Consider the following 12,326-nt stretch of genomic DNA (forward strand, 5'->3'; position numbering starts at 1 on the left):
CATGTTAATTTAGTTAGATAAAGACTAACCACATCCTTCATCAATTTAGGGAATTTTTTCCTCAATGATTAATATCATAGCTGATTTATCTCTATTGGTGTGAGTGGTTTCATGGAGAATTTTATCTAGCATCCAGGTGGCCATTCTGGTTTTACATAAGGAATTTAGTCAGAACAAACTGCTTAGTATGATCTGTTAAAAGTATTTCTATAATACTTTTAAAGTACTTGTATAGTATCTATAATATAGCATATTGGCTTCTATAGAACTTTTACTTTGTGTCTCTTCCTTTATGGTCATTATTTTAGGTATCAAATAATATATTTGTTTTTCTTTTTTTAAAGTAAGCTCTACACCGAATGTGGGGCTTAAACTCAAAACCCTGAGATCAAGAGTTTCATGCTCTACCGACTAAGCCAGTCAGGCACCCCTTGTTCTTTTATTATTATTTTTTAAGATTTTATTTATTCATGAGAGACACAGATTGAGAGAGGCAGAGATACAGACAGAGGGAGAAGCAGGCTCCCTGCATGGGGAGCCTGATGCAGGACTCAGTCCCAGGACCCCGGGACCATGCCCTGAGCCAAAGGCCAACGCTCAACCAGTGAGCCACCAAGGCATCCCTCCTTGTTCGTGTTTTTTTGTTTTGTTTTGTTTTTGTTTTTTCCTTGTTCGTTTTTTTTTTTTTTATTTTTTTTTATTTTTATTTATGATAGTCAGAGAGGGCGAGAGAGGCAGAGACACAGGCAGAGGGAGAAACAGGCTCCATGCACCGGGAGCCCGACGTGGGATTCGATCCCGGGTCTCCAGGATCGCGCCCTGGGCCAAAGGCAGGCGCTAAACCGCTGCGCCACCCAGGGATCCCTCCTTGTTCGTTTTTAAAGGGTACCTGATCAGAGGGGAAAAAGAATCCCCCTTTTTTTTCTATAGCATTTTTAAAAAGTCAGTTATTCTAAAAGCATACTATTAGTTTGTATATTTTACTTATGTCTGAGAGAGAGCCACAGTTTCATCATTTGAGTGTATCTCATGGTAAGGAAAGAGGTTTTACAAGAGACTAGGCAACTTACTGTATGTCAAACCTAGTGTTATTTTTCGTTTCTTTCTTTCTTTAGTATGAGACCCATTAACAAACAAAATTTAGTCAGGAGCATCCAAATTTAGTCAGGAACATCCAAAAAGTCTTCTTGGCATAGATACTTTTGGTTTACAGAATAATAGTGGAGACATTGTCCTAATTCAGTAAGGTTTATAGAGTTGTTGGACTGAAAATATTACACCAGCAGACAGTAATGCTAGGAGAAAACAACAATTCACAATTAACTAATTGGTATAAAAATATTAGGTACTTTCCACTAGTGATAGGAATGTATATATGTGGTAACATTTGATTTAAAGGATTCGAGGGATCCCTGGGTGGCGCAGCGGTTTGGCGCCTGCCTTTGGCCCAGGACGCGATCCTGGAGACCCGGGATCGAATCCCACATCGGGCTTCTGGTGCATGGAGCCTGCTTCTCCCTCTGCCTGTGTCTCTGCCTCTCTCTCTTTCTCTCTCTGTGACTATCATAAATAAATAAACATTTAAAAAAAAAAAAAAAGGATTCGAGTAGGGGGAGGTAGCTCAGAGGGATGCATGAAAATAGGTTATGGGGATTAAAGAGGACACTTGTGATGAGCACTGGTTGATGCATGGAAATGTTGAATCTAATATTACACTGGTTAACTATACTGGTATTAAAGTAAATATAAAAACATAAATGGTTCATGTAAGACCTGAAGTTCTGACTGATTTAGTTAATGCTTATAATAGTTCTAAGACAAGGAGGCTATTCAGTTAAGATATTAGCTTTAATTTGCTAATATTACAAATATTACTGAAAACTCCTGAAACTAATATTACACTGGTTAACTATACTGGTATTAAAGTAAATATAAAACCTGAAACTAATATTACACTGAAACTGATATTACACTGAAACTAATATGACACTGGTTAACTATACTGGTATTAAAGTAAATATAAAAACATAAATGGTTCATGTAAGACCTGAAGTTGTTCTGACTGATTTAGTTAATGCTTATAATTGTTCTAAGACAAGGAGGCTATTCAGTTAAGATACTAGCTTTAATTTGCAGTGATTCTTTGATATGTGCGATTTTATTGAGTTAATATACCAAGAGCATGACCTGACATTTTCATATTTGAAAAAAATAAAAGGTTTATGATAATCTAGGAAGAATCGGTCTGTGGTCTTATGAATGTGTTCCAGTTGGTTTGAATATATCTCTTGAGTCTTTTGCTGAGAGGAATTTGGAAACCTTCTGTGGTACTTTCTTGAATCATGTATAATGTAGGTAAATCTAATGTCTAGGTGAGTTCTAATTTGATCCCACCTATTAAATTAATAGATATGATGTCACAAAGAATAATCAAAGTATCAGTTACAGTTTACATTTTGGGAAAGGACTTAGGATTTTTGGAAATCTCATTATTTGAATGGTTTTAGTAGACCAAGACAAAATTCCATTTATTTTAATTATTCTAGAATTTACTATGTACTCTCAGTTTGTCTTATTTTTTCCCTCCATAGTCAGGCATAACCAGTCATTTTTACTTTATTTTTTTCTTATTAAACCCTCTAATTCAGTGTTCAGAATTAATAGATTATCCATTCACTGTATCAACCTGTGAAGGCTATCAAAGAGCAACATAACTTCTTTATTGTTCTTACTACAAGAGCATTGCCTCTATTTCACCATGACTTAATAATTTGTTCCTTTATTGAATATACAAAACACATGTCTAGTTTCTCCCTCTTTTTTCTATTTTTTTAAAGATTTTATTTATTTATTCATGAGTGACACAGACAGATAGAGAGGCAGAGAGAGAAGCAGGCTCCATGCAGGGAGCCTGATGCGGGACTCAATCCTGGGACTCAATCCTGGGACTCCAGGATCACGCCCTGGGCTGAAGGCAGGTGCTAAACCACTGAGCCACCCAGGGATCCCCTCTTTTTTCTATTTTTTAAAAAGAATTTCATTGTGTAAATTCCTTTTACAATTCAGAACTGGGAGAATTTTACTTCTTTTTTTAGATTTTGAGAGCTATGTGATATCTTACCTCAGTTTTGTCTTGCCTAACAGGTAGCTGAGAGCCAAATTTTGTGCTAAATTTAAGTATCATGGCCTAAGCTGGGTTTTATTATTACAGTCTTCCTCATCTTCCTTACTGTATATTGGTAATTCTGCAATTAACAATTTATAGTGAATAGTATTCTTGCTTATAGTATCCTTCCTATACTATCCTATAAATAAAAGATCAAGCCCATGAACAGAAAATATAATGTATAATTATATTATATATTAATAGGGAAGCTTTTTTTAGAGTAGATAAAGATTTTTAAAGTTTTAGAGAACAGGGATGCCTGGGTGGCTCAGCGGTTGAGCATCTGTCATCAGCCCAGGGCGTGATCCTGGAGTGCCAGGGTCGAGTCCCACATCAGGCTCCCTGCATGGAACCTGCTTCTCCCTCTGCCTGTGCCTCTGCCTCTCTCTCTCTCTCTCTCTCTCTCTGTGTATGTGTGTGTCTCATGAATAAATAAATAAAATCTTTAACAAAGGCCTTTTAAGATTTTTACTTTCACAAATCTTTATGTATTGATATTCTTTGATTGAATAAAAATGATAACCAACCCTTGAAAAATAGCAAAATACCAGAATCTGTTCAATATTAAAAAAATAAATTAAACCTTTAAAATTCCATAATCGGGATCCCTGGGTGGCTTAGCAGTTTAGCACCTGCCTTTGGCCCAGGGCATGATCCTGGAGTCCCAGGATCGGGTCCTGTGTCGGGCTTCCTGCATGGAGCCTGCTTCTACCTCTGCCTGTGTCTCTGCCTCTCTCTCTCTAGATCTATCATGAATAAATAAATAAAATCTTTTTTTTTAAAGACTTTATTCATTCATGAGAGAGGCAGAGACACAGGCAGAGTTGCAGGCTCCATGCAGGGAGCCCAATGCGGGACCTGATCCCAGGACTCCAGGATCATGCTCTGGGCCGAAGGCAGGCGCTAAACTGCTGAGCCACCCAGGGATCCCCAGATAAAATCTTTAAAAAAAATAAAATTCCATAATCATTCTTATAACTATCATAATCTTTTTTAAAGAATTCTACATTATAAAATATTTTCACACATATCACCTATTAGATATTTCCAACAACCCTTGGCAGAATATATACTATTTGTTCCCATTTTTTTCAATGAAGAAACTAATCCTCATAAAAGTTCACTAACTTTTCCAGGTCACATAGCAAGCAAATGGCAAAATCCAATTACAAACCCAGATCTTCTGCTTTCTAGTCCAGTGATGTTTCATTTTACTGTCTCTCTTATAAGAGTGACTTTATTGGGCAGCCCAGGTGGCTCAGCAGTTTAGCGCCACCTTCGGCCCAGGGCGTAATCCTGGAGTCCCGGGATTGAGTCCCACATCTGGCTCCCTGTGTGGAGCCTGCTTCTCCCTTTGCCTGTGTCTCTGCCTCTCTCTCTCTCTCTCTCTCGAATAAATAAATAAAATCTTAAAAAAAAGAATGACTTTATTATTGCCAAAGGTTGGAATCATTAAAAACTTTCTTAAAAATAAAAATTTCTGCTGATGTTCTGCTAACTTCAGGCTTCTTTTGTCCCCCAAATAAAAAGATGACCAGCTGTATGTATAAATTCACTATTTATTTTACAGATAATACATTGGATGCCTACCATGTGGTGAGTCTGTAATAAAGAGGCACCAAAGATCAATGATGAATAGTCAGAATTCTTGCTTTTATGGTATTTACATTCCATGAAGAAGAATGATAAATTAAATGGGAAATAAAATCATTTCAGAAACATTTGGAAAGAAACAAACCAGAGACCAAACTAGGGAAGAATAATGCGGGGGGACAGGAGATTGGAAGACCCGAGCAACTCTCTCTGCAGAGGTGATCCATAAGCCTCAACCTGAAGATACCCATGTAAAAAGATGTGAATCTTCTAAGCAGATAGAATACTATACACAAAGTCTCTGATGTAGGAAAGAGCTTTATTTGTTCTGGGATCTGGATGATCAGAGTATTGGGACTATAACAAGGCAGGAGGACTTGGTTGGACAGAGAGACAAAGGCTCCTGTGTTGTGTTCACCATCTTTTGGCTGTGGTAAAGACTATAAGGGACATTAGAAAGATCCATTTCCAAATGCAGAATTCACTTAGATCTCAGATTTTGAAGGTACTTTTACACTAACTTTGAACTGTACATTTCTTTTTCTACATTCTTTTTGGTGCTCTATATCCATGATTTAAGTTTATAATTGTAAGTATAATAATTCTTTTATATTCCCTTGATGACTTCTTTCTGTAGCCTTAAAGTTAGAAAAGGATATTAAATACCTAATATGACATATATTCGTTTTAAACCAAATGGAGGGATGGTGCTGTGACTTAAAGGAGGTATTACCGATTTGCTTGAGATTATGGTTTTCTTTCCTTTTTTCTTTTTTTTAAATCATCCTTCCTCTTTTTTTTTTTTCTTAGATTTTATTTATTCATGAGAGACAGAGAAAGAGAGAGAGAGAGAGAGAGAGAGAGGCAGAGACACAGGCAGAGGGAGGAGCAGGCTCCATGCAGGGAGCCCTATGTGGTACTCGATCCCGGGTCTTTGGATCACTCCCTGGGCTTGAAGGCGGCGCTAAACTGCTGAGCCACCCTGGGCTGCCTTGGTTTTCTTTCCTTTTCTGTGAAAATTGTCAGTTAACATGCTAACAAAAAGAATCATAGTTTCATGCTTTTTATATTATTGGATTCATAGTACTAAAATCTTCGAAATGTGTATTGAAAAGGACAAATTAGAAGGTACAGTACATCTTAAATCATTATAAACATATTAATAATTTATTTTAAATTCTATCAGAAGGCTAAAGCAAGATTTGATTTTTCTTTCTTATCAGGCATGTCCATTTATCATTGATATCTATGCAGACAAATGCAAGCCAAGAATTAAAGCTGTCCATATGGAGGCATGCAGTGGGCAACTCGAGAAGGCCATCTGTAAATCTGTTCTTAACAAAGGCAATCCCAGGGTAATGGATGGCTATGAAGATATAATTGTACATACTTATAAGCATGACACCTGGATAACATCAGTTATTGAAAACAAGGTATTATTTATGAGGTGGTTCTCTTCATAACTGCATTGTTTACTAATGTGTTCCATCTTCTTTCTTATTCTATTCTTACATAGTAATTAGTATCACATTGTATTAATAATATTTATAATGGGCAGTTCTTCTCTGGTTTCTAATTCAAATTGAGCATCATAATTTTTATGCATTTTTAAAAGTTTGAGATAATTATATTATGAAAATTAAATATTTGGGATCTCTGAAGATAGAGCATAATCTGGGTACAAAGTAGTTTGTCTTCACACAATTATTTCAAATAACAGACAGTGGGTTTTAAAGAAATGTAAACAAAGTAAAATAATTTACTCAACTTTTTACACACTTTGAAATATCAGAAATTTTATAGATTGTCATCATTTTATCTAATATATTCCACTGCCCAGGAACTATTTTTATCAAGCCAATTATTGCTAACTTTAGCTACCATCCCTGCTACTTCTGATATTGCAGGCCAAGAGAATACATGCATAAGTGCTAAGGGATACCAAGCTTTCTAGAAACGTAAATTTTCATAAAATCTTAACTCTAGATGGCTAGTTTTTAGGACTGTTGGGTTATTTCTTTTAGTTCCTGGGTGAGACATTATTGTTATGCCTACCATAAATTTCTTAAAGTGCTTAAGGTTTGGCTGAGTTTTGAGTCAATGTGAGGACATACTATGTAACTAACTCTTCTAGTCATTATAGGGGCCACTATAAGTGTAATATGGTCTCTGCTTTCATAGGCTGCTTGGGAAGACAAAATTAATACTCTCAAAAGCCAGAGAATAATTGGATGTTATATTATATAAGACTGTTTATTTGTGTAGTAGTTTTACTGTTTTTGTGTTTCTTGTAGCTGATGTTAGTTTGGACCATAGAAGTTGAGGAAGGAGTTATGATGAGGGGAAGGGGACTGTGGTATGGGATTGGAGACAAACGAGGTAGGATTAGATATGTAGAGACAGCCATTAGAAGCAAAGAAACAGTGTAAGGAGTAACATGAGACGGTTAATGTGAAGTATAGAGGAAAGAGTGGGAACATCCACTATGCAGAAACAGAGAACTTTATTTGGAGAGGAGTATTACAAAGATAAGTAACATAGGTTGGATGGGTTCAGATTATATATATATTCTTAAAAATGAGGTAGAGGACTAGGGTCCCCAGCCAGGAGATTCCAATCTTCAAGTGGATCATAAAGCTTTGAAGGGTGATTCCTAAGACCTAGCATGCCTTGCCTTCCATCCTCTACATTTTATTAGAACTAAAAGGGTGGCTGGGAGTCACTATCTTACCAGTTTCTGAGTTCTCTAGTTAGCTGTCAATTCTCAACCCTCCATCACCTTCCTTTCCCTCAAGGAAAATTAAACTTCCCTGCACCAAAATGAATAATAGTTTAGAGTTTCCCATTTGCCAGGCTCTTTACATTTATTAATGCATCTACTTCTCACAACAACCCAATGAGATAAATACTATCTGTATTTTACGCACAGAGAAACTGAAGCATGAGGACGTTAAATACCTTGCAGAAGGTCACATGCTAAGTAGTAGAGCTGAGAAATGAATCCAGGTAGTCTAATGTTATCCTGCCCCTTTGAATTCGTTGGGGAGTGCTTGTAGCTTCTTTAGCAAGGGAATACTTTGGTACCTACATTTCTTTCATTGACCAACTTCATTCTGCCTTCTCTTGCTTCCTATCCATCCTAGAGGCTATCTATTATCTATGATCTGACATCTAAGTATCTCAAGTATTGCTTCTTCCATTAGGTCTTGCTTGCTAACCCAGTCTGAGGTAATGTTTCTGTGTTTCTATAATTTCTGTGTTTCTACTGATTCTGTGAATACCTCTATCATAAGACTTACAAAGTGTTTTGTAATAATCATTTTGTTTGCATTTATATAGTCAGATAATAAAGTGATTATTCACATCAACAATGAGCTAAGTAAAAACTGCGTAAACAACAGAGGACTCAACATATTTGCAGTAGAAGTGGCACCAAAATCTACAATGGTAATGTGGTGTTTTCTAATTAAAGTTTTTTCTTTTATCAATTTGAAAAAATATTTTTACTATTAACACTATGACTAAATGGAAATATGAAATGAAGTAGAAAATTATTTTGAGTGTGATATTTATATTATTATCATGCTATATTAGGAATTAGGAAAAAAAAAAAAAAAAAAAAGGAATTAGGAGATTTGGGGTTTAGTAGAGTTCTGTTTGGTTGAATGATTATGAGAGATTCACTTAGCCACTCTGTTCCTGTCTCTTTAAATGTAAAACTAGTATAATATTACCAGCTTTAGATAGTTCACAAGGTTAATGTAAGATAAAAATAAAATGTTGTACGTGACAGTACTTTGCAGCATCATACAGAAAAACAATGTAGTGCTTATACTAAATGGCAATTTTGCTAATCCAAAATATTTTCATCTACGTTATTAAGATTTTCTAATGTAACCTGAAAGAGAAAATGCCTCTAAGTTTCAAATAACCATCTAAGTCAAGAGCCAGGAATAGTTGTAGTTTCTGGTGTTAGCAGAGCTGTACGTTTCTAATTTAGTCAGAGGTTCAAAGGCAGAGATCCTGGAACTGGTGTAGTGAAGGGAAAAAGGAAAAAAAAAAAAAAAAAGAAACCTTCTATTCTTATCCTTTCTTCCTCCATTCTGTCCATGAAATCCTAAAATATTCTAGAACCAAATAAAGAGGAGAGATTCTACAGAATCCCAATGAGGATTTTGGAAAATGCTCTAGGCTTAGTGAAAAAAGGATATTTACTCCCTTTCCACTATTCCTCTTTACCCACATTTATATACTATCAAATACTATATTTGAGTAGAATTTATACTGAATTATTCTGTTAGACACCGGGTCATATTTGTAGTTCCCCACTAAGGACAAATGGTATAGAATTTTATCTGCAGAGGGATATGTTTTGCATAGGGTCTAGAAATGTTTTCCTGTTAAAAATTAGCCAAAAATACCAACATGTGAAAGGAAAGTAAAAGTTTTCTATTTTTTTTATATGCAGGTTTGTCAACATGTAATGCCTCTGAATGAACGACAAGAATGGATATATTATTGTGTGTATTCCCTTATGTCTTAAATATCTTAATTCTACTGGAGACTATCAAACTAAGAATTATTTCAGTGTTAGTCTGTTATTTGTTGATAAACTAAATGCTAATCAATTTAAATGATGTACATAAATAATCTAATTATATTTATTTTTATACCCATGTTATATACTTTATTATTGAAATATAAATAAATATAATAGTGTTTTTAATGCATGGCTTTCTTATTAATTTAATGGTAAATCTGGGCATATTTCATTTACCAGCAGTAAATCAAAGTAAAGTTACAGATAAGCTTTTAAAAAGTAATATTCGGCTGAGTGAAGTAAGTCAGTCGGAGAAGGACAAACATTATATGTTCTCATTCATTTGGGGAATAAATAAATAATAATAAATAAATAATAGTGAAAGGGAATATAAGGGAAGGGAGAAGAAATGTGTGGGAAATATCAGAAAGGGAGACAGAACGTAAAGACTGCTAACTCTGGGAAACGAACTAGGGGTGGTGGAAGGGGAGGAGGGCGGGGGGTGGGGGTGAGTGGGTGACGGGCACTGGGGGTTATTCTGTATGTTGGTAAATTGAACACCAATAAAAAATAAATTAAAAAAAAGTAATATTCGATGAATTCTACAAAATCATGTATACTTTTGGTTTAGTTTTACTCATCAAAAAAAAAAAACCTCAAGGAAAATGAAAATAGACCAGCTTCAGCTAGTGCCTTGGGGTCTTACGCTGACTTCTCACTGTTCTATCCCAGGAACCCAACAGGTTACAGACTCCCATCCATGCCACTGTGGTCACAGGCATGTGGCTGTGGGAGGACCTGGGGGCCTCCTGGGTTTTTTCGCTTTCCTCCTGTTGCTGCTGCTGCAGCAGCATAGCTCCTGCAAAACCTGCCTCTCCACCAGCAGCTTCTATCTCCTGTTGCACCTCTTTAGCTTTGAGCTGATGCTTCCTCTTCCAACCCCTTCTGGGCCTGCAGGTGTTCAAGCCCTGGAAACTGTTCCACCATCATCCATAGCGGCGGCCATTTGGAAGGCAGGTACAATTGGAGCAACAGGCCCAGAGCTGGATGTTGAATTTACTTCTGAGGGGATTCTTGTCTTAATGCACCATAGCACAGTAGGTATGACAACTGATGGTAGTGGTTGATGAGTGATTTGGCAAATAAAACCTAATTCTGCAGCAAATCACAGATTCAGGAATGATTTCCCTGATAAGAAGATCTCTAACATAAACCATTAATATCACAGTTTTCTTAGAGGCCATACAAATGTAATACTGGTGCTCTAGGGAAAATGTATATGCAGTTTCTTCAACTATACAATCTGCTCTGGTATCATGTGCTCTTTCTTGCCAAAAGTGATCAATAAGATGAGACAGATCATTATGTTACATAATGACATTACCTCACAGAACTTGGAGCCTTAGCTATCCAGGAGATAGGAAGTCACACTATGATACATGTGTTTCAGTCTACTACATGTGGTAGTAGACATTTTGCTGAATTAGAGCATGCATAATATCTTGTAGTACTTGTATGGAATTTCAGCTTTCCTCATGCAAAAGCTTTCCTCATCCATTGTATCCCTATACTACTCAAAGAAGTAGTTAGTGAGGGACGCCTGGATGGCTCAGCAGTTGAGCATCTACCTTCGGCTCAGGACGTGATCCTGGAGTTCTGGGATCGAGTCCCACATCAGGCTCCCTGCATGGAGCCTGCTTTTCCTCCCTCTGCCTGTGGCTCTGCCCCTCTCCCTCTCTCTCTCTCATGAATAAATTTTTAAAATCTTAAAAAAAAAAAGTAGTTAGTGAAAGGCATTCATATTGTTGCTGGTGAAAAATTTTCCCTTCTTTCTTTTGTTGCTGAACTCAAACTTGTCTGTGCACCCAATGTGCAGTAAGCCAATGTCTGAGACCCCGGTTTTTAAGCAAAGAAAGCTTTATTATCAGGGATCCCTGGGTAGCGCAGCGGTTTGGTGCCTGCCTTTGGCCCAGGGCGCGATCCTGGAGACCCGGGATCGAATCCCACGTCGGGCTTCCGGTGCATGGAGCCTGCTTCTTCCTCTGCCTATGTCTCTGCCTCTCTGTGTGACTATCATAAATAAATAAAAATTAAAAATATATATATATATATATATTAAAAAAGAGAGAAGAGAGCTTTATTATCAGAAGAGCAGCCCACTGAGAAGACAGGAGATCATTTCCAAAGTTGCCTTCCCTGTTGAGCCTAGGGACAGTTTATATATGTTTGGAGAAAGAGGTAAATACATGAGAGAAGGGTGAAGAATTTCTTGAACCATGAAGTGAGAGGCCTTGAAAGAATCTAGAGGTATGCATTCTTCCAGACTATGAGGTGCCATTTGGGACCTGGTATGATCAGGTACATCAGATAATTTTAAGACAAATGTTACCATCCAGTACCCATTAGGTTTCTGCAGTGGGTAAACAGGGAGTTGGGGTGAAAAAGGCAAAGTTAATGTAATGATTGATCGTGCGTGCATGAGATTAAGAGATGCATAAAACACAAGTAGGGAACAAAATAGGATATAAAGCTAAAATAATCAACTAATAGAAAAATAGTTCTGCTTCTGCTTTTTTTATATATATATATACTTATTTATTCATGAGAGACACAGAGAGAGGCAGAGACACAGGCAGCGGGAGAAGCAGGCTCCACAAGGGAGCCTGAAGTGGGCCTCCATCCTGGAACTCCCGGATCATCCCCCGGGCTGAAGGCAGGCACACTCAACTGCTGAGCCACCCAGGAGTCCCTGCATTCGCTTTCAAAACAGGTCCAGAAACCAAGCATCTGGCCTCACTTTCTAGATTCATTGGCTGGACTAATAATTAAATAAACATAAAACATTAACAGGAGAAAAAGAATTTTCATTATATAGATATGGGAGGCTGACAAAGATGTGAAACTCACAGGCAGTCAGCCAATTGAGGCTTATATACCATCCTGAGCAGATGAGAGAGGATAGGAGTCTGGGGCTTCAAAGGGGAAGACAATTCACAGAAAGATGAAAAGAGTGAATGTTGGGTAAAC

At 37.0% G+C, this 12,326-nt stretch overlaps 1 protein-coding gene and 1 pseudogene across 2 annotated transcripts in view; both read left to right on the top strand.

Annotated features, from left to right (window-relative positions):
• The window catches only part of EFCAB7 (EF-hand calcium binding domain 7), a 47,720-nt gene extending 38,235 nt beyond the window's left edge, over nt 1-9,485 (top strand). For both annotated transcript variants that reach the window (XM_072820561.1, XM_072820559.1), the window contains 3 exons: nt 5,983-6,192; nt 8,099-8,206; nt 9,228-9,485. In XM_072820561.1, coding sequence (XP_072676662.1) covers nt 5,983-6,192; nt 8,099-8,206; nt 9,228-9,302 — 393 coding nt within the window. In that variant the 3' untranslated portion in view covers nt 9,303-9,485. The remainder of the gene's footprint in view (nt 1-5,982; nt 6,193-8,098; nt 8,207-9,227) is intronic.
• Nucleotides 9,486-10,079: 594 nt separating this feature from the next.
• Nucleotides 10,080-10,885, top strand: LOC140625827 (glycerophosphodiester phosphodiesterase 1 pseudogene; annotated as a pseudogene).
• Nucleotides 10,886-12,326: the final 1,441 nt, after the last annotated feature.

Source organism: Canis lupus, chromosome 3, assembly GCF_048164855.1.
Source record: "Canis lupus baileyi chromosome 3, mCanLup2.hap1, whole genome shotgun sequence".
NCBI classification, from domain to species: Eukaryota; Metazoa; Chordata; class Mammalia; order Carnivora; family Canidae; genus Canis; species Canis lupus.